At 43.8% G+C, this 25,666-nt stretch overlaps 1 protein-coding gene across 1 annotated transcript in view; it reads left to right on the forward strand.

Moving 5' to 3' along the window:
• Positions 1-25,666, forward strand: part of LOC119953541 — an 87,203-nt gene that overhangs the window by 44,088 nt on the left and 17,449 nt on the right. Inside the window, exon 8 of the mRNA XM_038777912.1 lies at positions 21,472-21,674. Within this exon, the coding sequence (XP_038633840.1) occupies positions 21,472-21,674 (203 nt within the window). The remainder of the gene's footprint in view (positions 1-21,471; positions 21,675-25,666) is intronic.

Consider the following 25,666-nt stretch of genomic DNA (forward strand, 5'->3'; position numbering starts at 1 on the left):
CTAACAGGTTGTTTCAAACACGAGCTTTCGGAGCGCAGCTCCTTCCTCAGGTGAATGGCGAGGTATGTTCCAGAAACATTTATATAGACAAAGTCAGAGATGCTGGACAATGCTTGGAATGCGAGCATTTGCAGGTAATCAAATCATTACAGATCCAGGGAGAGGGATAATCACAGGTTAAAGAGGTGTGAATGTCTCAAGCCAGAACAGTTGGTAGGATTTTGCAAGTCCAGGCCAGATGGTGGGGGGTGGATGTAATGCGACATGAATCCAAGATCCCGGTTTGAGGGCCGCACGCATGAGTGCGGAACTTAGCTATAAGTTTTTGCTCGGCAATTCTGCGTTGTCGCGTGTCCTGAAGACCGCCTTGGAGAACGCTTACCCGGAGATCAGAGGCTGAATGCCCTTGACTGCTGAAGTGTTCCCCGACTGGAAGGGAACATTCCTGCCTGGTGATTGTTGCACGATGCCCGTTCATTCATTGTCGCAGTGTCTGCATGGTCTCGCCAATGTACCACGCTTCGGAACATCCTTTCCTGCAGCGTAAGAGGTAGACTACATTGGTTGAGTCGCACGAATATATGCCGCGTACCTGGTGGGTGGTGTTACCACGTGTAATGGTGGTATCCAAGTTGATGATCTGGCATGTCTTTCAGAGATTGCCCTGGCAGGGTTGTGTGGTGTCGTGGTCGCTGTTCTGAAGGCTGGGTAATTTGCTGCAAACAATCGTTTGTTTGAGGTTGCGCGGTTGTTTGAAGGCCAGTAGTGGGGGTGTAGGGATGACCTTGGCAAGATGTTCATCTTCATTGATGATGTGTGAAGGCTGCGAAGAAGATGTCGTAGTTTCTCCGCCCCAGGCAGGAATTTGGGGCCTCACGTAGCATGGTGGGTTAGCATCAATGCTTCACAGCTCCAGTGGTCCCAGGTTCGATTCCCGGCTGGGTCACTGTCTGTGTGGAGTCTGCACGTCCTCCCCGTTTGTTGCGTGGGTTTCCTCCGGGTGCTCCGGTTTCCTCCCACAGTCCAAAGATGTGCGGGGTAGGTGGATTGGCCATGCTACATTGCCCGTAGTGTAAGGTTAATGGGGGGATTGTTGGGTTACCGGGTATACGGGTTACGTGGGTTTAAGTAGGGTGATCATTGTTCGGCACAACATCGAGGGCCGAAGGGCCTGTTCTGTGCTGTACTGTTCTATGTTCTATGTTCTAAATGCCTGCATTCCAAGCATTGTCCAGCATCTCTGACTTTGTCTATATAAATGTTTCTGGAACAAACCTCGCCATTCACTTGAGGAAGGAGCTGCACTCCGAAAGCTCGTGTTTGAATCAAACCTGTTGGACTTTAACCTAGTGTTGTAAGACTTCTTACTAACTTTAACAAAACTGACCTTACCGAAAAATACCAGACTCTAGACGCACCACTTAATCCATATACACGTTAACTTCCAGAGTCAACTTCTGTGTTAGCTGCCTCTTTAGGAGGAAGGAGAAAAAATGTCTCTCTGGAGCTGATGCCCCTGCAAAAAGGCAGCTTTTATATCTATAGCTTTGCATTCCCATGCCTTTGTGGCTAATAGAGCCAAGAAGATCTTTAAAATAACCTTTCCTGCTGTAGGTGAATCTACCCTTAAATCCTGATCTTCTAAGTTTTCTTCAAATCCCCTTGCCATAAGCCTGGTCTTTGCCTTATAAGTTCCATCTGGAAGAACCTTTTCCATGTAAATCCATCTGTGGGATAGAACTCTTTGTCCCCTATCCGGTACTTCCGTGTATACCCCAAATTCACTCCAACTATGCTGTTTGGCACCTTTAATAACTTTTTCATCTAATTTATTTGAAGCCACCAAAATCTCACATGCATTTCGGCTTCTACACCTATTAGTATTCGTAGTCTTACTCATGTTCCTAGACATAGATAAACTACGTCCCCTCTCCCACCTGGTATCTCGTTCTGTACTGCTGCTGCTTGATCTTTCCCTTCTGCTGTGGGATGTCCTTTCAATAGTTCTCGACCTTTTCCTGCGGACCTGTTCACTATCCGATGTACTATCTGAATTGCCACTGCGTTTCTTAACTCCATTTTTGAACTTTGTGTTCCTAATCCATTGTCTTCACTCCCTCCTCTGAATGCTGTACATTCAACCAATGTTTATACTTTCCATTGGCCTTCCCTGCTCTACTAATAACAGTTGCATCCTTCCATTGATTAGACCCTTCAGGCAAGTATGTCACTTTTGTACCAACTTTTGGTAGTTATCCTTCTAGAAAAATGGCATGTTCTCATTCATCAAAAGTGTTGTGTTCTTCGACAGAAACCCTGTCTGTATCAGTTAACTGGTCCTCATAGTTCTGTAACACGTGTGTACCAGATGCCCCTGGTTCCTCGTCATGTCTGTCTGCTCTGTCTAAATTTGAAAATTTGTAATCTGTACCCATTATCCTTGATGAATGTACCCGAACAGTTTGATCAGCATGTTGCAAAATAATTGTTTTTCCATCTATGCCTATGATCATCACTGGGCCTTTCCATTCATTAAAATTGTCTCTCTTATAGTATACTATGTCTCCTTGCTGAAAAACAGTATTTGATGGCCGTACATTATACCTTAAAGCTAATTCTTTCAGAGACTTCTGCTCCCAAAAAAGCTTTTCTACTGCGATGTAATGCATTTAAATGCTCAGCAAAGGCAGAGCTAATTGTAGTCCATTCCCAACCTGGAGGCTGGTCATCCAAAATGGATGGAATTTTAGGATTTCTACCAAACACTAATTGATAGGGACTATAGCCCACAACCATCTGCAATGAATTCTTTGCACGTACTGCCTATGCGAAAGCTGAATTTAGCTTGCAGTTTGGTATATCTGCCAAAATTTTTCAGAGCATGTCATCTATTACCGCATGGTTTCTTTCACACACACCATTGCTAAATGGGCCTTCTGCAGCCGTATTCATAACTGTGATATTCACGTTTTCACACATATCCCTAACTCATCATTAGCAAAATTCTCCTCCATTGTCCGTAAGGAATTTTGCCAGTGGGCCCATTCTTTTCCATATCTATTTTTCCACGATTTGATCCAGAATTGCTCTCTTTTCTTTACTTCATACAATCGTTGATTGACTAAATTTGGTTGCTAAATCTACAAAATGCAAAATAAATATATTATTGACTTTATCCCAGATCTTAAGGTCCATGGCCACAATATTGTTAAAATCTCTGGCCAAGGGTGGGGTTACTATCGGTCATGCTGGTGTCCTTCTGTACTTCCTACAAACTTCACAGCGATCACTAACCTGATCTATCAGCTTAGTATAGACATCCCTTACCCCTGCATCCTTTAATACATTTTTTAGCCTCCGAGGAGACGGATGCGCAAATTGCCGATGCAGTTTTAATACAACAAGCTTTTTCTCAGCTAAAGTCCCATTTTCAACTGCCAGTAACACACCCTTAACTGTACTTGAAATATTATTCGTCAATAATTGAATATAATAGTGTCCCGACTGTGTAAATTGTAAGTCCACCGTCTTTCCAAAAACTGTTGCCTTATCCTGTTCCATATCCAGTTTCATGTGTGCTTTCTTCATTGGCGGTCTGCTCAGAAGCAAAGGTATCTCACTTGATACAACATCCGTGCTAATTAAATGATTCACTCCGGCAATATTGCAAGGGATCACCACTCTTTTCAGTGACTTCAGGGTATTATCATCCCCAAACCTGAAACTTGTGGAACTTTCAAATTCCTTAACCTTGTTATGATTTTCAGCATTCAAGGAGTCCAGATAACATTTTAACCAGTCAATTCCACACACAGTAGATGTGCAGCCACTGTCCAATACAGCACAATTGAAGGATTCTGCAACCAACGCCCACATTACCGGTGGAAAACTGCTTGTTGATGGGACAATTCCTTCTTCCTGGTCACTATCTTTTTCCTCCTGTGACTCTTCAGTGTCATGTGTCGCTTCAAACACTATTATAACGTGTTGGACAATTGAAAGCATAATGGTATTGAGAGTCACATCGAAAACATCGATTTATCATACCCCATGCATTTCTGGGGTTCATCTTCCTATTGTAGGGTCGAACTGGGTTTCTGTCTTCATAATTTCCGGGTCCTGATCTCCATCTATCGTCTTGGAACCTGGGGCGGGATTCTCCAACCCCCCACCGGTGGTCGGAGAATCGCCGGGGGCCGCCGTCAAGCCCGCCCCCGCTGTTTCCCGAAGTCTCCGGCACCAGAGATTCGGTGGGGGCGGGAATCGCACCACCCCCTGTCAGCGGGCCCCCACCCGGCGATTCTCCGGCCCGCGATGGGCCGAAGTCAGGCCGCTGTCATGCCGGTCCCGCCGGCGGGAATCAAACCACCTAACTTACCAGCGGGACCAGACCGCGGGCCCGCTCCAGGGCCCTGGGGGTGGGGGGGGGGGGGGGGGATGCGGGGCGATCAGGTCCCGGGGGTGCCCCGACGGTGGCTGGCCCACGATCGGGGCCCACCGATCGGCGGGCGGGCCTGTGCCGTGGGGGCACTCTTTTCCTTCCGCCTTCGCCATAGTCTTCACAATGGCGGAGGTGGAAGTGACCCCCTCCCTGCGCATACACGTGGATGACGTCAGCAGCCGCTGACACTCCGGCACTTGTGCAGACTTCCGCCGGCCGGCGAAGTCCCTTTGGCCCCGGCTGACGTGGCGCCATAGGCCATTCCCACCGGCCAGCGGGGCGCCAACCACTCCGGCGTGGGCCTAGCCCCTCAATGTTAGGGCTTTGGCCCCTAAAGGTGCGGAGACTTCCGCACCTTTAGGGTGGCCTGACGCCGGAGTGGTTCACGCCACTCCATCAGGCCGGGAACCCCCCCCCCCCGGGGTAGGGGAGAATCCCGCCCCTGTTTGTAGCCGTGCGATTTTGCCATCCTGGTAGTAGTGTATCTTCCATATTCTGCTTTATTGCAGGCTGACTTATTTGGGTCATCAGAGACATCGAAATCGAATGTTTCACCAGAAATTTATTTAAATCTTCTGTCATCTGATCAAATAAGGTATCCTTATCCGCAAACTAAACTCCTGTAAAAACCAGGAGCCTATCCATGTTGCGCACTCTGGCACAGTCAAGAAATTTAAAGGCCAACACAGATTGTGGAAATTCCAGGTTTTGTTTCTGCAGCCTTTTATATAGTCTGCCAAATTCCATTATATAGTCTTCATGGAGAAATCCTCTATTTTCAGGAACCTATCAAAATCCGACCATGCTTCATACGCACTTAACAAGTCATCCTTTTTATAAATCTTATCCATATAAAGTAATGGAGTCTCCAGACCTTCTTCTGAGTCTAACTCTTCCAATTCCAGCTCAGAAAACACTTTGCTCCGGATTTTACTTCATAAGGTAGTGAAAGAGCCAATGCCATACCTTGTTTTCTCTTTTCCAAAGCAGTTACCTTAGTCCACATAACTACTGTAATTCTCCATTGGTCGTACGATCCCCTTTCAGAAAATAAGGGCGGGGGGGGGGGGGCAGTCCTATCCAGCTATCTTTATCCTAGGTTCAGCCATATATCTTTTTTTTCTCACTCACTCCTTGGTTTGGTCTGGAAAACTTGTATCTTTCAACCCTTCACATTTGCACAGCCGCCATCCTCTGCTACCATTTGTTAGATGTTTAGCTGTTGTTGTATAAAGAGTCAAAGGTTCTGCTCCTTTTCACAAACACCTTTATTTCACTTTAACAGACTCTGTACAAAACACTATCATCACATCACCTGACACAAAGGCTACCTGAAGCCTCTTTACATATGTGTCAATTATTGGATACTTAACTGAAATGAGACAACTAATTGGAATGTCTCTTAACCCATTACTTAACACCACTGACCACTAGATCATGGCTCCAGTGTGCAACAGATGAAAATGACCCAAGCCATTCTCCCACATGAAATGTGATTGTGCAGTTCATTGAGATGCTCTCACAATGCTTGGAATGGTCTGGAAGAGTCCTGTAGTAGTTGACAAAGCATCTGTCACAATTCATTGTGGTCTGCTGCATACTTCACAATCTTGCCATCTGCCCTTGTCTCTGGAAATAGTGAGCAGTTGAGGAGGCCAAGAAGAAGAAAGAAGAAAAAGGCGGGGAAAGAGGAGGATGAAGGGAACATTCCCTATCTGGCTAGACTGTCCATAATTGGCTCATTCAATTGTGGTGCTACTGAATGCAACCCCAAATCCCTATTTCAAGTCATTGACAAAAGCATAGCGGGAAAGTGAGAAGTATTTTCACCCAGATGGTCGCAAGGGTCTGGAATTCACAGCCTGTAACAATGATTGAGGCAGAACTCCTCAATGCATTTATCAAATATTTCCGTTTTTAAAGTTCATTTACAGTATGTGGGCATCACTGGCTAGACCAGCATTTATTGACCATCCCTAGTTGCCCTTCACAAGGTAGTGGTGAGCTGCCTTGAACAGCTGCAGTCCCTGAGGTGTGGGTTCACTCATGGTGCTGTTAGGGTGGAGGTTCCAATATTTTGACCAGCAACAGTGAAGGAGCGGTGAAAGTGGGCTGCTTTTGTCCTGGATGGTGTCAAGCTTTTTGAATGTTGCTGGAGCTGCATTCATCCAGAGAAGTGGAGGGCATTGCATTATACTCCTGACTTGTGGTTTGTAAATGGTGGACAGGCTTTGGGGAGTGGGAAGGTGAGACAGTCGCCACAGGATTCCTAAGCCTTTGACATATGTACTTGGCATGCTGTAACCTACAGGACTACAGGCCAACAGCCGGAAACAGGATTCATTGATTAGCTCTTTTGGCTGGTATAGACCTGATTAGTCAAATGGTCTCCCTCTCTGTGGTCAATTTTCTCTGTTACACCAAGAATCCCAAATCTTCCTTTCCTTCGGTCAATAATCAGCACAGTGTTCTCTTGGTAACAATACTAAAGTAAAAGCCACCGCAAAACACTTCAAACTAACATCGTAAATCAAATGAACCAATTTTCTGTTCAAAGGTTCAGTAAACCCCCTTGTGCTTTCTTTTCTTTCCTGACTCCTGTTTGCATTTGCTTGTCTTTATGGTTCTACACATTGGGGTGGAGCATTGTTGGTGAAACACTGCTGATGTTCAATGGGGAAAGATTGTGGATGGTCTTGCAGGACCAACTCAAGAACTCCAGGTATGGCAGCAGTCCGGGCTGGCTGGCTGACAAGCAGCAGCAGGACAATGCTGGACTCAGCGATGCAGGAGGTCAAATTCTGTCTTCCTGGAAAAGTGCTCTATTCCAGAATGTGAGAAGTGGAGCCAATCTTTACACAATTTAATGTTTATTTACAGATTTACATGTTACAAGCACCTCCCAACTCAATCATTGAGTCCTCTGTTACTGAAGGAAAAGAGTGTTTCCCCAGAATCTCTAATCCCTCTCTGAGAACTGAACACCAGTTCGGACAAGAAGCCTCTGTGTGAGACACTTTACCACATGCGAGCAGCTTCAATACAAGTACTGATCAAGAGATTAATAAATTGAATTTTGTCAATCTTTTATACTAACTGTTAAAACACATTATGGAAAACAGCACAGTTGGAGGTAGGACGCCGGGGAATGAACATCCCTCAGCGCTGCCAGAAAACAAGCTGGACAGGATTTGGGTGGCATGGTAGCACAGTGGTTAACACTGTTGCTTCACAATGGCATGGTCTCAGGTTCGATTCCCGGCTTGGGTCACTGATTGTGCGGGCCCGCATGTTCTCCCCGTGTCTGCATGGATTCCCGCTGGGTGCTCTGGTTTCCTCCAACAAGTCCTGAAAAAGACGTGCTTATTAGGTGAATTCGACATTCTGAATTCTCCCTCAGTGTACCTGTCACGTGAGAGTAGCTTTTAAGAAATGGGGGTTTATTGATTAGCTGTACTGGGTGTACCTTTAAGAAATGAGTGTTTATTAGAGAATTCCAGTGATGTCAGAGAGTGGGTGGAGCTGGGCTGTCTGTTTGCTTTACTTTCGTTTTTGAGCAGGCTGCTATAGAGTGAGTTTTTAGTTTCGTTTTCAGAGAGAAAGCCAGCAGTGAAAGCCAGCAGATGTGCATGGATCTCTCTGCAAACTAAAGACTGTCTCCAAATCAATTGGGTGATTTCAAAGTGCTGACTGCTCTCAATAGTGAATTTAAACCTGATCTTTGTGTTAAAAGGGTCTTTTGTCTTCCAAATGTTGTTTGGAAATTTATGAAGGGTTATCTATCGCATATTGTATTCTTTGGGGATTTATTGGTGTTGATAGTTGTTAAGATGTTTACTGTGGGTTTATAAAGTGTGAACTGGTTTCATAAATAAACATTGTTTTAATTTAAATATACTGTAGATTTCTGTTTGCATCACACCTGCAGAGTAAGCCTGTGTGTTCCCCATAACAATATATTAAAAGTTGTGGGTCAGGTGAATTCCATGATACACTTTGGGGTTCTCTAAACCCTGGCCCACAACAAGGGCTCGAGGGGGATTAAAGGCCTATCTATTGGGTTGGCTCAGTGAACTTAAAGACAGAGGGGGTGAGCATATTGTGGTTGCTTTTCAGGTGAGGTATTTAGTTTTAGGGAGTGTGTTGTGGACAATGGCTCATTCAGGGGCTCAGAAGTTTTTGGGGGTGGAGATGGTCACACGCAGTACCTTACGGACAGTGACTAAAAACAGACTTTTAGATTTGGCAAAAACATTGCAGTTAACATAACCTACCAAGGTACGAAAAGATGAGGTACGTACTGCGATAGCTGAGCATTTAATATTTCCTGAGATACAGTCTGACGCATTAGAAATGGCAAAACCTCAGTTACAAATCAAGCAACTTGAACATGAAAAAGAATTAAAGCAGCATGAATACGCAATGAGAGAAAAAGAAAGAATAGCCCTAGCAGAACAAAAAAAGAGAAAGAAAGGGAGATACAGATCAGGGAAAGGGAAAAAGAGAGAGTTTGAACAGTCAGTTAAGATTGGCGGCTGGAAAGAAAAACCTATAGTTGGAGGACAGTGATGAGGATGAAATGAAAGAGCTTCATAGTCGAAGGCTTGGTGGGGATCTATTTAAATATGCCCAAGAAGCCTTTTTCATTTCATTTGAGAAGGTAGCTAAACAAATGAAATGGCCACAGGACATTGATTCAAACAAAGCTGGAAGGTAGGCCTTGTGAAATGTTTGCCTCACTATCAGGGGAGGTATCTGAGTCGTATGAGGAGGTGAAAAAAATCCATTTTAGGTGCAAATGAACTAGTGCCTGAAGCCTACTGATAAAGGTTTAGAAATTTAAGGAAAGAACCTGGTCAAACATACATGGAGTTTGAAAGGATCAAACAGAGTAATTTTGATAGGTGGATAAGGGCTTTGAAAATATACCAAACGTATGAAGCTCTCAGAGAAATTATACTTTTGGAAGAGTTTAAAAGTTCAATTCCTGATGTCGTGAGAACTCATGTGGAAGAGCAGAGGGGTAAAACTGTGAGATTAGCGGCAGAAATGGCAGATGATTATGAATTGGTTCATAAATCAAAGTTTGGTTTCTGACATCAGTTTCAGCCTGTGAAGGATCAAAACTGGGGACATGAGAAATACTCAAGTGGTAAAGGTAAAGGAGATCTGATTGGAGATAATAAGGAGAGTGTGCCTCAGATTAAAAAGGAAATCCAGGAGGGTAGAAGAGATATGAAAAGTTTAAAATGTTTTCACTGTAATAAACTAGGCCATGTAAAGTCACAGTGTTGGTGATGGAAGAAAAGCACTGGGAAGGCTGATATGGTAAAACAGGATAAGACAGTGGGGTTTGTTAAAGTGGTAAACGAAAGCCCAAGTGAAGCGAAGGAGGTGCAAAAGATTGTACAGCCTGATAAAGAGGTGATTGATAAGAAGGTGCCAGATCTCTTTAAAGAATTTACTTGTGTGGGTAAAGTTTACTCATGTGTATCAGGAGGAGCAGGGAAAGAAGTCACAATTTTAAGAGAGACGGGAGCTAATCAATCTTTGATGGTAAGAGATGAGGAGTTATGTAGTTTGGGAAGAATGTTGCCAGAAAAGGTGGTAATATGTGGAATTCAGGATGAGAAGAGTAGTTCCATTATATAAGGTAAGGTTGGAAAGTCCAGTGGAGAGTGATGAAGTGGTAGTAGGAGTAATAAAGAAACTATCTTGTCCAGGAATACAGTTTATCTTGGGGAATGATATAGCTGGATCGCAGGTGGGAGTGATGCCTACTGTGGTTGATAAGCCAGTGGAAAATCAGACAAAGTGTTGAAGGACGAATATCCTTGGAATTGTTCCGGATTGTGTAGTAACAAGGTCGCAAAGTCACAGGTTAAGACAAGAGGAGAAATCAGAGAATGAAGATAAAGGTGAAGGGCAATTATCAGAAATTATTTTTTGATCAGATGATTGTAAAAGAACAGGTGGAGGATAAGGCAGATATTTTTAGTTGGGGAAATTGGCGGAGTTACAACAGAAAGATGTAGAAATAAACCGAATGGATCAGAAAGCATACACGGAAGAGTTATTACTGTAAAAGTGATATCTTGATGAGAAAATGGAGATCTTTACATATGCAGGCGGATGAAAAGTGGGCAGAAGTTCATCAAGTGGGCAGCACGGTAGCATGGTGGTTAGCATAAATGCTTCACAGCTCCAGGGTCCCAGGTTCGATTCCCGGCTGGGTCACTGTCTGTGCGGAGTCTGCACGTCCTCCCCGTGTGTGCGTGGGTTTCCTCCGGGTGCTCCGGTTTCCTCCCACAGTCCAAAGATGTGCGGGTTAGGTGGATTGGCCATGCTAAATTGCCCGTAGTGTCCTAAAAAGTAAGGTTAAGGGGGGGTTGTTGGGTTACGGGTATAGGGTGGATACGTGGGTTTGAGTAGGGTGATCATGGCTCGGCACAACATCGAGGGCCGAAGGGCCTGTTCTGTGCTGTACTGTTCTATGTTTTATGTTCTAAGTATTATTGCCGGTAGGGTATAGAAAGGAGGTGTTGCGAGTTGCACATGAGGTACCAGTGGGAGGTCATTTGGGAGTCAGGAAAACTCAAGCTAAAATCCAAAAACATTTTTAATGGCCTGGTTGGCCTGGTACATAAACATGTAATTAAATTTTGTCAATCATGTCACACATGTCAAGTGATACGGAAACCTCAAGCAGTGATAAAAGCAGCTGTTGTGGAAATCATAATAAAGACACATTCCTCGAGGTTCGATTTAAGGAAATTTATTTACACAAATATATTTGCTGAGAGAGAGTGTTCCAGCTGCAAAAGCCAGTGCACTGCACTCTGAGATTCGATTGAAGACAAATAGTTTTATAGTCTGAAATAACAGCTTGAAGTAAACAGGCATGTTTATATGAAATAGACCTTGGAAAGTACATAAGATGAAATACGTAGTACTTGTGTTCTTGCCCTTTGCTAAAAACAACTCGAGTACACATTTTGTTATCTTTCGGAGGACAATGTCTTTTCATTATGAGGCCAAAACCAGAATATTAAGCAGTATTTTGTTTATGTTACCTGACCTACTTATTTTAGTCCAAAAGCAGTGTTGAACTATAGTCAAGCATTTTCCAGCATGCTTCGAAGTTGGTTTGTGTTAATTTCCCTTCCACACCAGTGCCCTTCATACCCATTCCAGCATTTGAAGTACCTTTTACAAGGGTCTTATTTGATTGCGTAGGACCGCTTCCTGAAATAAAAAGTGGGAATCAATATCTTTTGACTATAATGGCTGTGTCTACTAGGTTTCCACAGGCCATTCCAGTACGCAGTATTACTGCTAAAATGATTGTGGAGGAGTTACTTAAATTCTTTATTAGATATGGACTACCCACAGAAATACAATCGGATCAAGGATCAAATTTTACCTCAAAGTTATTCAAAGGAGTTATGGATAGCTTAGGAGTAAAACAATTTAAATCAACTGTGTACCGTCCAGAATCGTAGGGAGCGTTAGAAAGGTGGCATCAGCCATTAAAGACAATGTTGAGGGCTTATTGTCAAGATTATCCAGAGGATTGGGAAAAATGAATTATATTCGTACTGTTTGCAATTAGGGATGCACCTAATGAGTCAACCAAATCAGTTCTTTTTTGGTCATGAGGTAAGAGGACCACTTAAATTGATTAAGGGAAAATTGGTGAGTGAGCAGTCGGAATTTACATTATTGGATTACGTGTCAAATTTCAGGGAACGATTAAATAGAGCAGGTGAATTGGCTAAACAGCATTTAAAAAGTGCACAACATGTAATGAAACGGGTGGCGGACAAGAAATCCAAAGTTCATAGTTTTGCCTGTGGAGATAGAGTTTGAGTATTGTTACCAGTGGTAGGTGAACCTTTAAAAGCTAGGTTTTGTGGACCTTATCAGATTGAAAGGAAATTAAGTGAGGTGAATTATGTGGTAAGAACGTCAGATAGAAGGAAAACTCACCGCGTATGATATGTGAATATGCTTAAAAGGTACTTTGAAAGGGAAGGAGAGAAAAAGGAGAGGGTTTTAATGATTCTAACTCAAAGTGACGAACCAACTCCAGATGACTGTGCATTTGACATACCTCAAATTAAATTGGAAAATTAGGATGTTCTTAAAAATTGGGATAAATTGTTGAGTTACCTTCCAGAGGAAAAACGGACTGACCTGAAAGAGTTATTGATATCACATGGGCAAGTTTGTGGAGATAAATTGGGAAGTACTAAAATGGCTATACATGATGTGGATGTGGAAAATGCTGTTGAAATCAAACAACATCTATATAGACTTAACCGTTTAAAATTGGCACAGGTTAACAAAGAGATTGAGAGTATGCTTAAAAATGGCATAATTGAAAGGGGTTGCAGCCAATGGAGCTCACCCATTGTGATGGTACCAAAACCGGATGGTACCCAATGGTTATGTGTGGACTATTAGAAACGTTAATGCAGTTACAAGAACGGACTCTTATCCTATTCCACATTTGGAGGATTGCATTGAGAAAGTGGGACAATCCGCTTTTATTTCCAAACTGGATTTACTCAAAGATAACTGGCAGGTACCTTTATCCAAAAGGGCGAAGGAGATTTCAGCTTTTTTGACTCCCGATCGTATATACAAATTCAAAGTTATGCCATTTGGCATGAAAAACACCCCAGCCACATTTCAACGGTTAACTAACAAAGTTGTTTCAGGATTACCCAATCGTGCGGTATAAATCGACGATCTGGTAATTTTCAGCCAGACATGGAAAGAACATTTAAAGCATTTGAAGGAGTTATTCGATCGACTTCTTGAGGCGGGTTTGGTGGTAAACCTAGCAAAAAGTGAATTTGGAAAAACCCAAGTCACTTTCCTTGGCCATACAATCGGACAGGGCCGAATGGTCACACGGGATGTGAAAATAAAAGTTATTGAGGAGTTTCCAATACCCTCGACACAAGGGGAAATAATGCGATTTATTGGCATGAATGGATTTGATCGAACATTTGTGCAAAATCTTTTTGTAGTGTGGTTGCTCCACTGATGGACTTGCTGAAGAAACGCCAAAAATTTCAGTAGACAGCAGACTTTCAACAGGCATTTGACTGCCTGAAAGCTGTGACAACCAATGTTTCTATGTTGGGGAATTACAAGGGACTCTGTGATCAGATTGAACTAACGTATCTGACTTTAAAGAGAAATGCCGAGGTCTGGAGAAATGGATAGATCGTGCAAAGATCTTCTTGTTCAAAGAGACTGTCAATCAAGAAGAATTCCAGTTGGAGGAAGAAGGACAAAAATGGACTGTTATTATTCAATGTTTTCCTGTTTTGTTTTGTTAAAAAAAAAAGTATATTCATTGACCATATTTCTTAAAGGAAAGTGAAAAGGTGAAAAATGAAACCATCTTGAAAAGGTGTCATGTGAGAGTGTGAATGCGTCTCTAATTCACTTGTCTCTCAGTCCGGAAGAAACGGTCTTGAACACGTCCGTACTTCAGAATATTCTTTATTACGATCGGGGCCGCTCGCTAGGTATTCCGGAGAACCACCTTGGAGAGTGCCAAAGTTTTGCTCAAAACATCCTTCTTTTATATGTATTATTAGGGGGCTGTCCCTTACATTCACTTGAGCTCGCCCCCATTACAAAGCATACATTTGTTATTGCAATAGTTCCAGTACATGATTTTACAGACTTTGAGGTTATCTATTGGCACATGAGTATGTAGCAGTCTTAGCTTAATTAGCAGGTGTTAGCTATAGTTGCAAGCGGCTCCCACATTTCATATCCTGTCATCCGGCCATGCTCCGTGTTTCTCAAGGCTGTTCGGCTTATAGTCATGAGTCGGCTCACAACTTCAAATATCACTCCCTTATCTGAGCAAGTTCATTCTCCTTCAATGGCTTCAATAACACATTCCTCTACTTGTGATTTTCCACTAATGTATCCCGGTCATTCTGGCTTGTTCTAGCTATTAACCCTTGCTTCACATTCTCAAGAGTACCTTTTAAGAAATGGGGGTATATTTATTAGCTGTACTGGGTGTACCTTTAAGAAATGGGTGGTTAGAAGAGAGCTGCAGTGATGACAGAGAGTGGGTGGAGCTGGGCTGTCTGTCTGCTTTACTTTCGTTTTTGAGCAGGCTGCTATAGAGTGAGTTTTTAGTTTCGTTTTCAGAAATAGGAGCGGCAGTGAAAGCCAGCAGATGTGCATGGATCTCTCTGCAAACTAAAGACTGTCTCCAAATCAATTGGGTGATTTCAAAGTGCTGACTGCTCTCAATAGTGAATTTAAACCTGATCTCTGTGTTAAAAGCATCTTTTGTCTTCCAAATGTTGTTTGGAAATTTATTAAGGGTTAACTATCGCATACTATATTCTTTAGGGATTTATTGGTGTTGATAGTTGTTAAGATGTTTACTGTGGAGGAATTGAAAGTGAAAGAGCTGGAACAGGGAAGGAGAGAGAGACTCTGGGCACTGAGATGGCATCTCCAGATTTCACACAGGAGCTAACCTGTCCCATCTGTCTGGAGATATTCACCCACCCGGTGTCTCTGGAATGTGGACATCATTTCTGCAGCTCCTGCATCTCCCAGAGTTGGCAGAAGGTCCCGGGAGATGTTTCCTGCCCCCAGTGTCGACAGGTCTTCACCCAGAGGAACGTCAGGCCCGCTCGGACCCTCATCAACATCGTGGAGAAGTTCAGAGAGGTGAAGGTGAAGGTGACACAGCCACAGGAGGAGTTTTACTGTCAGGAACACGAGGAGAAGCTGAAACTCTTCTGTGAAGTGGAGCAGAGAGCGATCTGTGTGGACTGCTGGAGTTCACATCAAACTCACAAGGATTTACATATCAAAGATGCTGTTCATATATACAAGAACAAGTTAGAAACATCATTGGAAACTCTGCAGAAGCAAATGGAGCTCAGTCTTCACAGTAAAAGAGAACGAGAGGATGGGATTTTCCACTTAAAGGCTGAAGTTGACAGACTGAGAAATGAAATCAACAGTGAATTTGAAAAGATGCACAAGTTCCTGTTTGAGAAGGAGGAGCTGATGAAAGCAGAGTTGGAGAGAAAAAGCAATAAAATATTAGAGGAAATGGAAAACAATTTAACCAAAACCATGGATGAAATGTCTTCTCTTGAAGCAGCAATAAGAGATCTTAAATCGAGGCTGGAGGTACAAGAGGCCCCAGAGTTCCTCAAGGATATTCAAGACCTGTTGATGAGGAGTCAGATGGAGTTTCACAAGCCTGGAACTGTCTCCACTCAGTTACCTGTGGCTATCGCTGGTGAACCATTCAAATACATCAAAGTGTGGAGGGAAATGAGAGCAGTGATTTCACCAGTTCCAGCATCTCTCACCCTGGACCCGGAGACAGCAAACAACCAACTCATCATTTCCCAGGATCTGACTAATGTGAGGGCCGGAAATGAGCAGCAAGATCTCCCTGATCATCTGGGAAGATTTAACAAATCTTTGCATGTTTTGAGCTCCCAGAGTTTCACATCAGGGAGACACTACTGGGAGGTGGGTCTTGGAAACAAACCTCTCTGGATTGTGGGTGTCTGCAGAGAGTCTGTCAACAGGAAAGGACTGACCATTCCTTCAACTGAGAATGGATTCTGGGTCATCGCCCGGTTGGCAGACTGCAAATCATTGAAAATCCCGGATGTCATCTTCCAGCGGAAAGTGAAACCCCGGAAGTTGGGAATTTACCTGGATTATGAGGGAGGACAGGTGTCATTTTACGATACTGAGGACATGTCTCACCTGTACACCTTCACTGACACATTCACCGAGAAACTCTACCCCGTCTTTAATCCTTGTAGTAATAACTCTGGTGATAACTCTGAGCCACTCACACTGCTCACTGGGTAACCCAGTGGGACACGTTTTGGGAGATCGGAGTTTTAATGAGAAGCCAGAATCACTGTCTGAACAGCTCATGTTGTCCTGATTCTCTGCTGTGTGCTGTCAGGGGGTGAGTGCGTTTCTGTATTGTTAATTCTGTAAATTTAACTCAGATTCTCCACCCATCCCACTGTCCCGATCTCAATCTAATGGACCCATAAACACTGGAATGGATCAAATTTGTCCTCAGGTGTTCGGAGGAGGGCTTTGAGGTCCGGTGGAGACCGTTCATGGCTAGATTTGAGGAGCTGGTTGTCATGGGGCAGTGGAGTAAAAATATAGAAACTGTTTTCTGGATATTAAGGCTGTGTTATTTTGTTAAATATGTTAGAACAAAATATCTCTAAAAAAACACTGGACTGGTATAGAATGAAGCAAAATCTCTTGAATTGTGGTAACTGTGCCCAGCTCTCGAACAATTCATTGTGAATCTTTATTTTGTTTCCTCCCTTGAATAAATATTTTACTTGAAGAAAAAAAAATGTTTACTGTGGGTTTATAAAATGTTAACTGGTTTCATAAATGAACATTGTTTTAATTTAAAAGTACTGTAGATTTATGTTTGCATCACATCGGCAGAGTAAGCCCGTGTGCTCCCCATAACCACAATCTATTAAAAGTTGTGGGTAAGGTGAACTCCATGATACACTTTAGGGTTCTCTAAACCCTGGCCCATAACAGTACCCGAACAGGCGCCGGAGTGCGGCGACTAGGGGATTTTCACAGTAACTTCATTGCAGTGTTAATGTAAGCCTACTTGTGACAATAATAAAGATTATTATTACAACGGGACTGCATAGAAAAAGTGTAGACTTCGCAAAGACTTCGCATAGATTCGGGGCAGCAGGGTAGCATGGTGGTTAGCATAAATGCTTCACAGCTCCAGGGTCCCAGGTTCGATTCCCGGTTGGGTCACTGTCTGTGTGGAGTCTGCACGTCCTCCCCCTGTGTGCGTGGGTTTCCTCCGGGTGCTCCGGTTTCCTCCCACAGTCCAAAGATGTGCGGGTTAGGTGGATTGGCCATGCTAAATTGCCCGTAGTATCCTAATAAAAGTAAGGTTAAGGGGGGGTTGTTGGGTTACGGGTATAGGGTGGATATGTGGGTTTGAGTAGGGTGATCATGGCTCGGCACAACATTGAGGGCCGAAGGGCCTGTTCTGTGCTGTACTGTTCTATGTTCTATGTTCTAACGAGATGAAGTCCAGACAACCAGGGAACTGGGACAGAAGGATTGTCTTTGGAAGACTAAATTTAAGGGAACAGAAACCAGAAATTTGTGCAAGGTACTGTTCAGGAGAATTCAAAGTGAAAGCAGATCAAGTGTTCTGAATTGAAGAGACAGCTGCAGTAACCATGTTTAAAGTAGGAAAGCAAAGCAGAGGTGCCATTTTAATACAGTCTGGGAATCGACAATTGGAGCAATTGTGAAAAGTTTGTGTAGCAGTCAAGACAAAGGAATCCTCAAGAGGGTTGTGTAAAACCTGAAAGTGAAACCTTGATGGAAGCAGGTGAGGGAAAACCTTGTCTGAAAGAAGATTTGAAAGTGTGTCTTTTGGAAACCGGCATTTGAAATCATTCTCATGGAAGTCACAGTTTAGTGAGACAAGATGGTTCATGGTTTGAGAATCACCTGGGATACTTTGAGGAGAAATGCACAGAAATTGACTCCAGTTCAGAGTGAAGAGTGTGTCTGACCACAGCCAGCCTATGTGTTTAAAAGGGGCTGTGTGTTACTGAGACATTATACCCTAGAAACATTCTTAGAAAATAGAAGCAGGAGGAGGCCATTTGGCCAATTTACCCTGCTCCACCATTCATTATGATCATGACTGATCATCAAGTTCAAGACCCTGACCCCGCCTTCCCCCATATCCCTTGATCCCTTTAGCCCCAAGAGCTTTATCTAATTCCTTCTTGAAATTACACAACATTTTGGCCTCAACCACATTCTGTGGTAGTAAGTTCCGCAGATTCACCACTCTCTGAATGAAGAAGTTTCTTCTCACCTCAGTCTTAAAAGGTTTACCACTTATCCTAAAACTATGACTTCTGGTTCTGGACTCCCCCACCATTGGGAACATTCTTTCTGAATCTACTCTGTCTAATCGTGTTCAAATTTTATACATTTCTATGAGATCCCTTCTCATTCTTCTAATCTCCAATGAATATAATCCTAAACGATTTAGTCTCTCCTCATATGACAGTCCCGCCATCCCAGGAATCAGCCTGGTAAACCTTCGCTGCACTCCCTCGAGAGCAAGAACATCCTTCCTCAGATAAGGACACCAAAATTTCACACAGCATTCCAAGTGTGGCCTCACCAATGTCCTATACAATTGCAGTAAAACATCTCTATTCCTACACTCAAATCCTCTAGTCTTCAAGACCAACATACTATTTACCTTCTTTACTGCCTGCTGTACCTGCGCACTTACTTTTAGTGACTTATGCACAAGGACACCAAGGTCTCGCTGAGTATCCACCTCTCTCAATGTACACCCATTCAAATAATAACCTGCCTTCCTATTTTTGCTACTGAAGCGGATAACCTAACATTTATCCGCATTATACTGCATCTGCCATGCATATGCCCACCCACTCAGCCTGTCCAAATCCCGCTGAAGCGTCTCTGCATCCTCCTGAATACATTTAGTTCCCTCGTCCGAATCATTAATATATAATGTGAACAGTTGGGGTCCTAGTCACTGCCTGCCAATTGGAAAAAGACCCATTTATTCAATCTTTTTGCTTCCTGTCTGCCAACCAGATTTCTATCCATCTCAAGACACTACCCGCAATCCCATGCTTTAACTTTACATAGTAATGTGCTATTTGAGACCTTGTCAAAAGACTTCTGAAAGTCTAAATAAACCATATTCACCGGTTCCCCTGGTCAACTCTACTAATTACATCTTCAAAGAATTCCAGTAGATTTGTCAAGCGTGATTTCCCTTTCATAAATCCATGCTGACTTGGTCTGATTATACCACAGCCTTTGAGAATGATTTATAACCCATGTTAACCTTAAAATCTGTGCATATTTGTGAAACTAAGGGGGAGTAAAGGACAAGTGTATCATAATCAAACTTTTCATTTTTAAATAAATGTTTTTTTTCTTGTTGTGAAAACTAATTAGCAATCCTATGACTCTGTTCCTCCATGTTTCGGGAAAAAAAGGTAAAAGTTAAGGGCCTGGATTCTCCCTTGTCGGGATTGTCCATTGTGCCGGCAGCCCTGGGGTTTCCCAACGATGTGGAGATGCCCGCAATGGGAAACCCCAATGGCTAGCTGGCTGGGCAGAGAATCCCGCCCTCGGTCTTTTTAGCCAGGGTTAAAACTGGGATTAATACAAGAGAGAACGATGCATCAGTGAGTATTGTGCACTGGGTGGTGGACAATTTGTATTTGACACACAGCCACTGTGAGATGTAGGTGTAAGGCTTGCAGGAGTGCAAAGTGTGTGAGGGTGAAGCAAGGAATAAGGATGTTTGGTATGGGTCATGATCGATAGAAATTGTCACTAGGTGGGTGAAGGGGGTGTGATGCATTGAACAGTGTGTGAGACAACTGAAGCAATGGTAGGCATTTCAATTGATGATGCATTTACTTACTTTGACCACTTGTGTGAGGTCTCTGAAGTTGTTATGACACTGCATCTAAGTCCTCAGGGCTAGACCAGGCCTTGGCTGCCGCAGTTATCTGCTGCACTGCTTTCTGCAAGTTTTGTTAGATGACCTCCCAGCCCTTTGCAAAGACTATCCCCTCCCCCTCCACTCCTCAGTAAAACCCCAAGTGTAATGTTGAAATATTTTGAAGCTCACCTATTCAATTTTGTGTTTAGTGTTGTCTTCCCTCTCATTCTCTTCCATCATCATTTTCAGCACCTGTTCCATTCAGAACATGTTCCCTCTGAGAGATAGGCTGTCTTTAAGTACCACATGCTGGTTCTAAGTGTTACTGGCCTCTCTTCATTTTGCACCCACTGCTCGGGGTGCAACCACTCAACACCAAGGTTAGCCTTGGCTTTATGCAGAAATCGCTCAAATAAACCAGCAACACGGATGTAATGGACACTGGTTAATCCCAGTGCCTGTTTTCCAGCCTCATTGAATTTTATGGACAGTGTATCGTGCAGTGCATCTACACATAAGCTGCCCATTGAATCATGGGTGCATGTGCTCCCATCGTGGACTTAGCTTGCATTAGCACAAACGCAGCAAAACACAGCACAATGCCTTGGAAGTGTCGGAAAAAAGACTTGTGTTTCTATTGCACATTTTCATAGCCACCAACTGTCTCAAAGCACCTTAAAGCCAATGAAGTGATTTTGAAGTGAATTCACTTCCGAAATGCAGGAAATGTGGGAGCTAATATATGCACACCATGTTCTCACAAACAGATCGTGATCAGATAATCTGATTGAAACGTAAATGTTGGCCCAGATGCTGGGGATAACTCAGTGCACGAGATTTTTACATCCATCTGAGAGGGCAGACTTGGTTTCACCGCTCATCCAAAATACTCTCCCTCAATAATGCACTGGAGTGTCAGTCCTGATTTCTCAGTTGAAATCCTGAAGCAGGATTTGAATCCAGAACCTGTATCTCAGAGGCAGAAATGTTACCCAGTGTATCAGGGTTGACACAGAACAGAAAGTCCAAGTAAAAGGAATATTGAGAATAATTTTCTCATTGACTCCTGAAATGTAGATTGCCTACCACCAAATTTTACTGAGCAGCTATCTCACAGCAAACGGTGACCAGTTCGAGCTGTCATCTTGGTAATAGACGTCTGCCTTTTCTAGAGTGGGGCATGATATGTGTTATGAAAAAGTTCTGTTTAGCTGACAAGCTTGGCTAAAGATTTCATGTCACCCTTCACATCAGGATTTAAATAAAGAGATCTCTGGCAGGCAACTTTATTAGATAGAACTTTCCCGGAGGTCTGGGATATGATTCAAATGTTTTGTACGGTACAGTTACAGTAATTCTTACTCTGGCTGATTAGTGAATTCAATACAGACTATTTGAAACGTAGACCTCGATGTGTTTGTAATTCATGCACTATTCTTTAAAGTATTTTTTTTCTCTATTTCTCTCACAGGGTGCGTGTGTAGGGTGGTTTGTAGGAGTAGCCTTTTCCATGTGGATAGGAATCGGTGGTCTGATTTATCCACCATCTCGAGAACTTTCAGAGTTGCTCGAGACATCAACAGCAGGCTGCCTGGAAGCTAATGCCACCACCTCTACCCCTGTGAATGTAACATCAATGCTAACCACCCTAATACCAACCAAACAGGAAGAAAGGTGAGCAAATCAATATTGAAGTGAGTTGAAGCATTGATTTTACTTTACTGATTGTAACTCCTCCTCACGTACAATAATCTTCGAGTCTCAGGACAAATCCACCTAAAGACTGTTTGAAAATCAGCCTGAATCAAGCATTTATATTGGGTATAAAAAAAGAAAATGATGGAAACACTCAGCATATCCGGCAGCATCAGTGGAGAGAGAAAGAATTAGCATTTCCCTGTGACCTTTCATCAGAACCTAAATATTCAAGAATTGTGTTTTTACATGATTACTTTGTTAGATTTCAGGGTCAAAATAACATTTTAACCTATTATTATAGGTCAGCTAGGGTTAGAACTTCGCCATATGTTGGCCTGGTTTAAGAAGCACAGTGACTTCAAGGAACAAATCCTATGGTTTTCTTTGAGGTATTACACTCAATTTATAATATAATTTTTTGTTCATAACAATTATATCTCGCGTTAAAGTATGATTATTGGACTTGCTGTGGAGTGTGAAAATATATGGCAGAATTCTGGTTACTACAATATGAAAAGAAAGCACTGCTTTATGGAGCAAGCTTTACAAACTTGAGGTTAGTTCAATAATGATGGCTCCAAAATTCCATTGGCTGTTATCCCTGCGTTAACCCAAGAAATGTGATCCTTGATGTCCCCAACATTACTATCTGCCAGAGTTTGCAGGGTCAGCCTATGTGGAAGAGGTGGAGTTGCCCAGTCCCCCATATGTTCATCTCTAGGACTAGTGAACTTCTGTGGAAAATTCATCCTTGGCCTTGCAACCATTTTAGCCCCTCTACACGTCGTGCTTAAAAAAAAAATCAGGAGTGGGGGTGGAGAGCGCCACAGGAAGAAGTATTCACTAACATGAAAATGCAGCTGAGTTCATCCGGCAATGACGCACTGCAATCCCACCAAACCTTTCCTGGCACGGTAGCACAGTGGTGAGCACAGTTGCTTCACAGCTCCAGGGTCCTTAGTTCCATTCTCAGCTTGGGTCACTGTCTGTGCGGAGTCTGCACGTTCTCCTCGTGTCTGCGTAGGTTTCCTCCGGGTGCTCGGGTTTCCTCCCACAGCCCAAAAATGTGCAGGTTAGGTGGATTGGCCATGCAGAAACTGCTCTTAGGTTAGGTAGGGTTATGGGATTACGGGGAAAGGGTGAGTGTCGGCTTAAGTAGGGTGCACTTTCCAAGAGCTGGTGCAGACTCGATGGGCCAAATGGCCTCCTTCTGCACTGTAAATTCTATGAAATTCTCTTCTATGGTCACATGTGAAGCCTTGCCATACAGCAGTGGTACCGTTTTATCACATCAGATGGACGATGGTAGGAAGTGGCCGATTGAATTCGCCTCCAGAACGCTGGCCATGACCAAATGTAATTATCTGCAAATCTAGAAAGAGGGTTTAGCCAAGCTCTTTGCTGTCACGATGTTCCATCAGTATGTGCATGGCCGTCGTTTCACTGTTTTAACGAACAACAAACTGCTGTTGGGACTCTTCAGAGACGATAACGCCATTCTGCCCACAGCATCAGTGGGAATCCAGAGGTGGGCCCTCCTACTGGCGCCATACAAGTTGGAGCATCAGCTGGGCACACAGATCACAGACGCGGATGTATTGAGTCGACTCGCGCTGCCGATGAGACCACCAACGCCTCCTAGAACTAATGAAGTTATTGCCGCACAGCACTTCATGGATACGTTACCAGTGACAGCGGCCCAGATAGGTGAATGGAAACAAATGGGCGCCCTATTGTCAAAAGTTCGACATATAATTCCACATGGAGCACAGTATTGAAAATTACCCAGTGAGTCAAAGACCATAGAAAGCATCACAGCCTGGTATAGCAACTGTTCGGCCTAAGACCACAAGAAACTTCAGAGTCGTGAATACCGCCCAGTCCATCACATGAACCTGCCACCCCATCCATTGACTCCATCTACACCTCCCGCTGCCGGGGGAAAGTAGGCAGCATAATCAAAGACCCCTCCCACCTGGCTTACTCACTATTCCAACTTCTTCCATCGGGCAGGAGATACAAAAGTCTGAGAACACGCACGAATACACTCAAAAACAGCTTCTTCCTCGCTGTTACCAGACTCCTGGTGTTATGTAGTTACATTGTGTACCTTGTGTTGCCCTATTATTAATTTTCTTTTATTTTATTTTCATGTACTGTTCACAGAAAAATACTTTTCACTGTACCTTGGTACACATAACAATAAACAAAAATCCAATCCAAAGGCTTTTACCACCAAAATAGCAGAGTTCAGTGTGGAAGACGGCATCCTCCTCTGGGGAACTCGCGTCGTGATCCCGCACAAAGGTCAGGACCCCATACTGAGGGACCTTCAGAACAGACACCCAGGAGTGTCCGAAATGAAAATGCTCATCCGCAGCTATGTCTGGTGGTCAGGCCTGGATGCAGAGATGGAGTGATTGGCCCAACAATGTAATGTGTGCCAAGAACTGCAGAAGCTCCCACCCACTGCACCTCTGCATCCCTTGGAGTGGCTGGAATGGCCATGGGTATGGCTTCAGGCCGATTTTGCCAGCCCTTTCCAAGGTTCCATGTTCCTGATCATAATCGATGCGCATTCAAATTGGCTAGAGGTCCACAGGAAGTCGTCCACAACTTCAAAGGCAACAATCGAGAAACTGAGATTTGCGTTTAGCACACACTATATTCCAGAAGCTTTAGTCACCGACAATGGCACACTATTTACAAGCAAGGAGCTTGGGGGTTTCATGAAGACCCGAAAAGCAGCATGCAAATCAACAAACTCCGTATGCGAGTTCAAAAAAACATTTTTTCAGGGAGGCGGCTCAGCCGATCAACTTGCACATCAGCAGCACCACGGTAGCACAGTGGGTAGCACTGTTGCTTCACAGCACCAGGGTCCCAGGTTCGATTCCTGGCTTGAGTTACTGTCTGTGTGGATTCTGCACGTTTTCCTCGTGTCTGCGTGGGTTTCCTCCGGGTGCTCCGGTTTTCTCCCACAAGTCCTGAAAGACATGGGGCTGGATTGTCCGCCAGTGGGATGCTTCATTTTGCCGGCATCCCGGGGTGTTCTCGACGCCGTGAGGCTGCCCCACATTGGGAAGCCACATTGAGCAGCCAGTGTAACGGGGCATACCGCCGGCGTGCTGAAACAGAAATCTGGCGCGGCGGGTCGGAGAATCCCACCCGTGTTGTTAGGTGAATTGGACATTCTGAATTCTCCTTCCGTATACTCGAACAGGCGCTGGAATGTGGTGACTAGGAGCTTTTCACAGTAACTTCATTGCAGTGTTAATCTAAGCCTACTTGTGACAATAATAAAGATTATTATTATTCCAATTTTACCCTCGACACCAGTTCAATGGGGAGTCCACAGCAAATTGTAATAAGGATATTTATTTAACAACAACATTATCTACACGAGGCCCGGTTACACCTTACTGGGTTCTCCCTCCTTTCTGGCCGGCTCTACACTGGCTGGCCTTTTGCCCCAGCGGTTAATATGCCCGCTGGGCCTGGAATTGTTCTGAATTTGCGGCAGCAGAGAGCTGGTACATTTGCATGTCCTGACTCATTTTCTGAATAGCGCCCTCAATGGGAACACGAACGTCACGCAATTCAGTCCCGGCGTCTACCAAACAGAATCCTGCCCAATATATCTTGGACTGGATTCTCTGAATCTACCCCACCCATAGAGGGAGAGCTAGCAGTCCTGATGAGCTCAGGGAAACAATCACCCCCAGCCGAATGTGAGACATGTAGGTTATTCCACTTCTTTCCTATTATTAATTCCCCAGTTGATGCACCATCAATTGGACACGAGACGAAGATGAGATCCAAACAATAGGCTTTAATGCACAAGATGTGTGCCCGGCAGCAGACGTAGAGAAGAATGGCCGACTGCCGGGAAGCACGGGTTCTTATATCCCGCCTTGTAGGCGGAGCTACCTACCTCTCATCCAATCGGCTGAGAGGCACATGACTTA

The sequence above is a fragment of the Scyliorhinus canicula genome, chromosome 18, assembly GCF_902713615.1.
Source record: "Scyliorhinus canicula chromosome 18, sScyCan1.1, whole genome shotgun sequence".
NCBI lineage: Eukaryota > Metazoa > Chordata > Chondrichthyes > Carcharhiniformes > Scyliorhinidae > Scyliorhinus > Scyliorhinus canicula.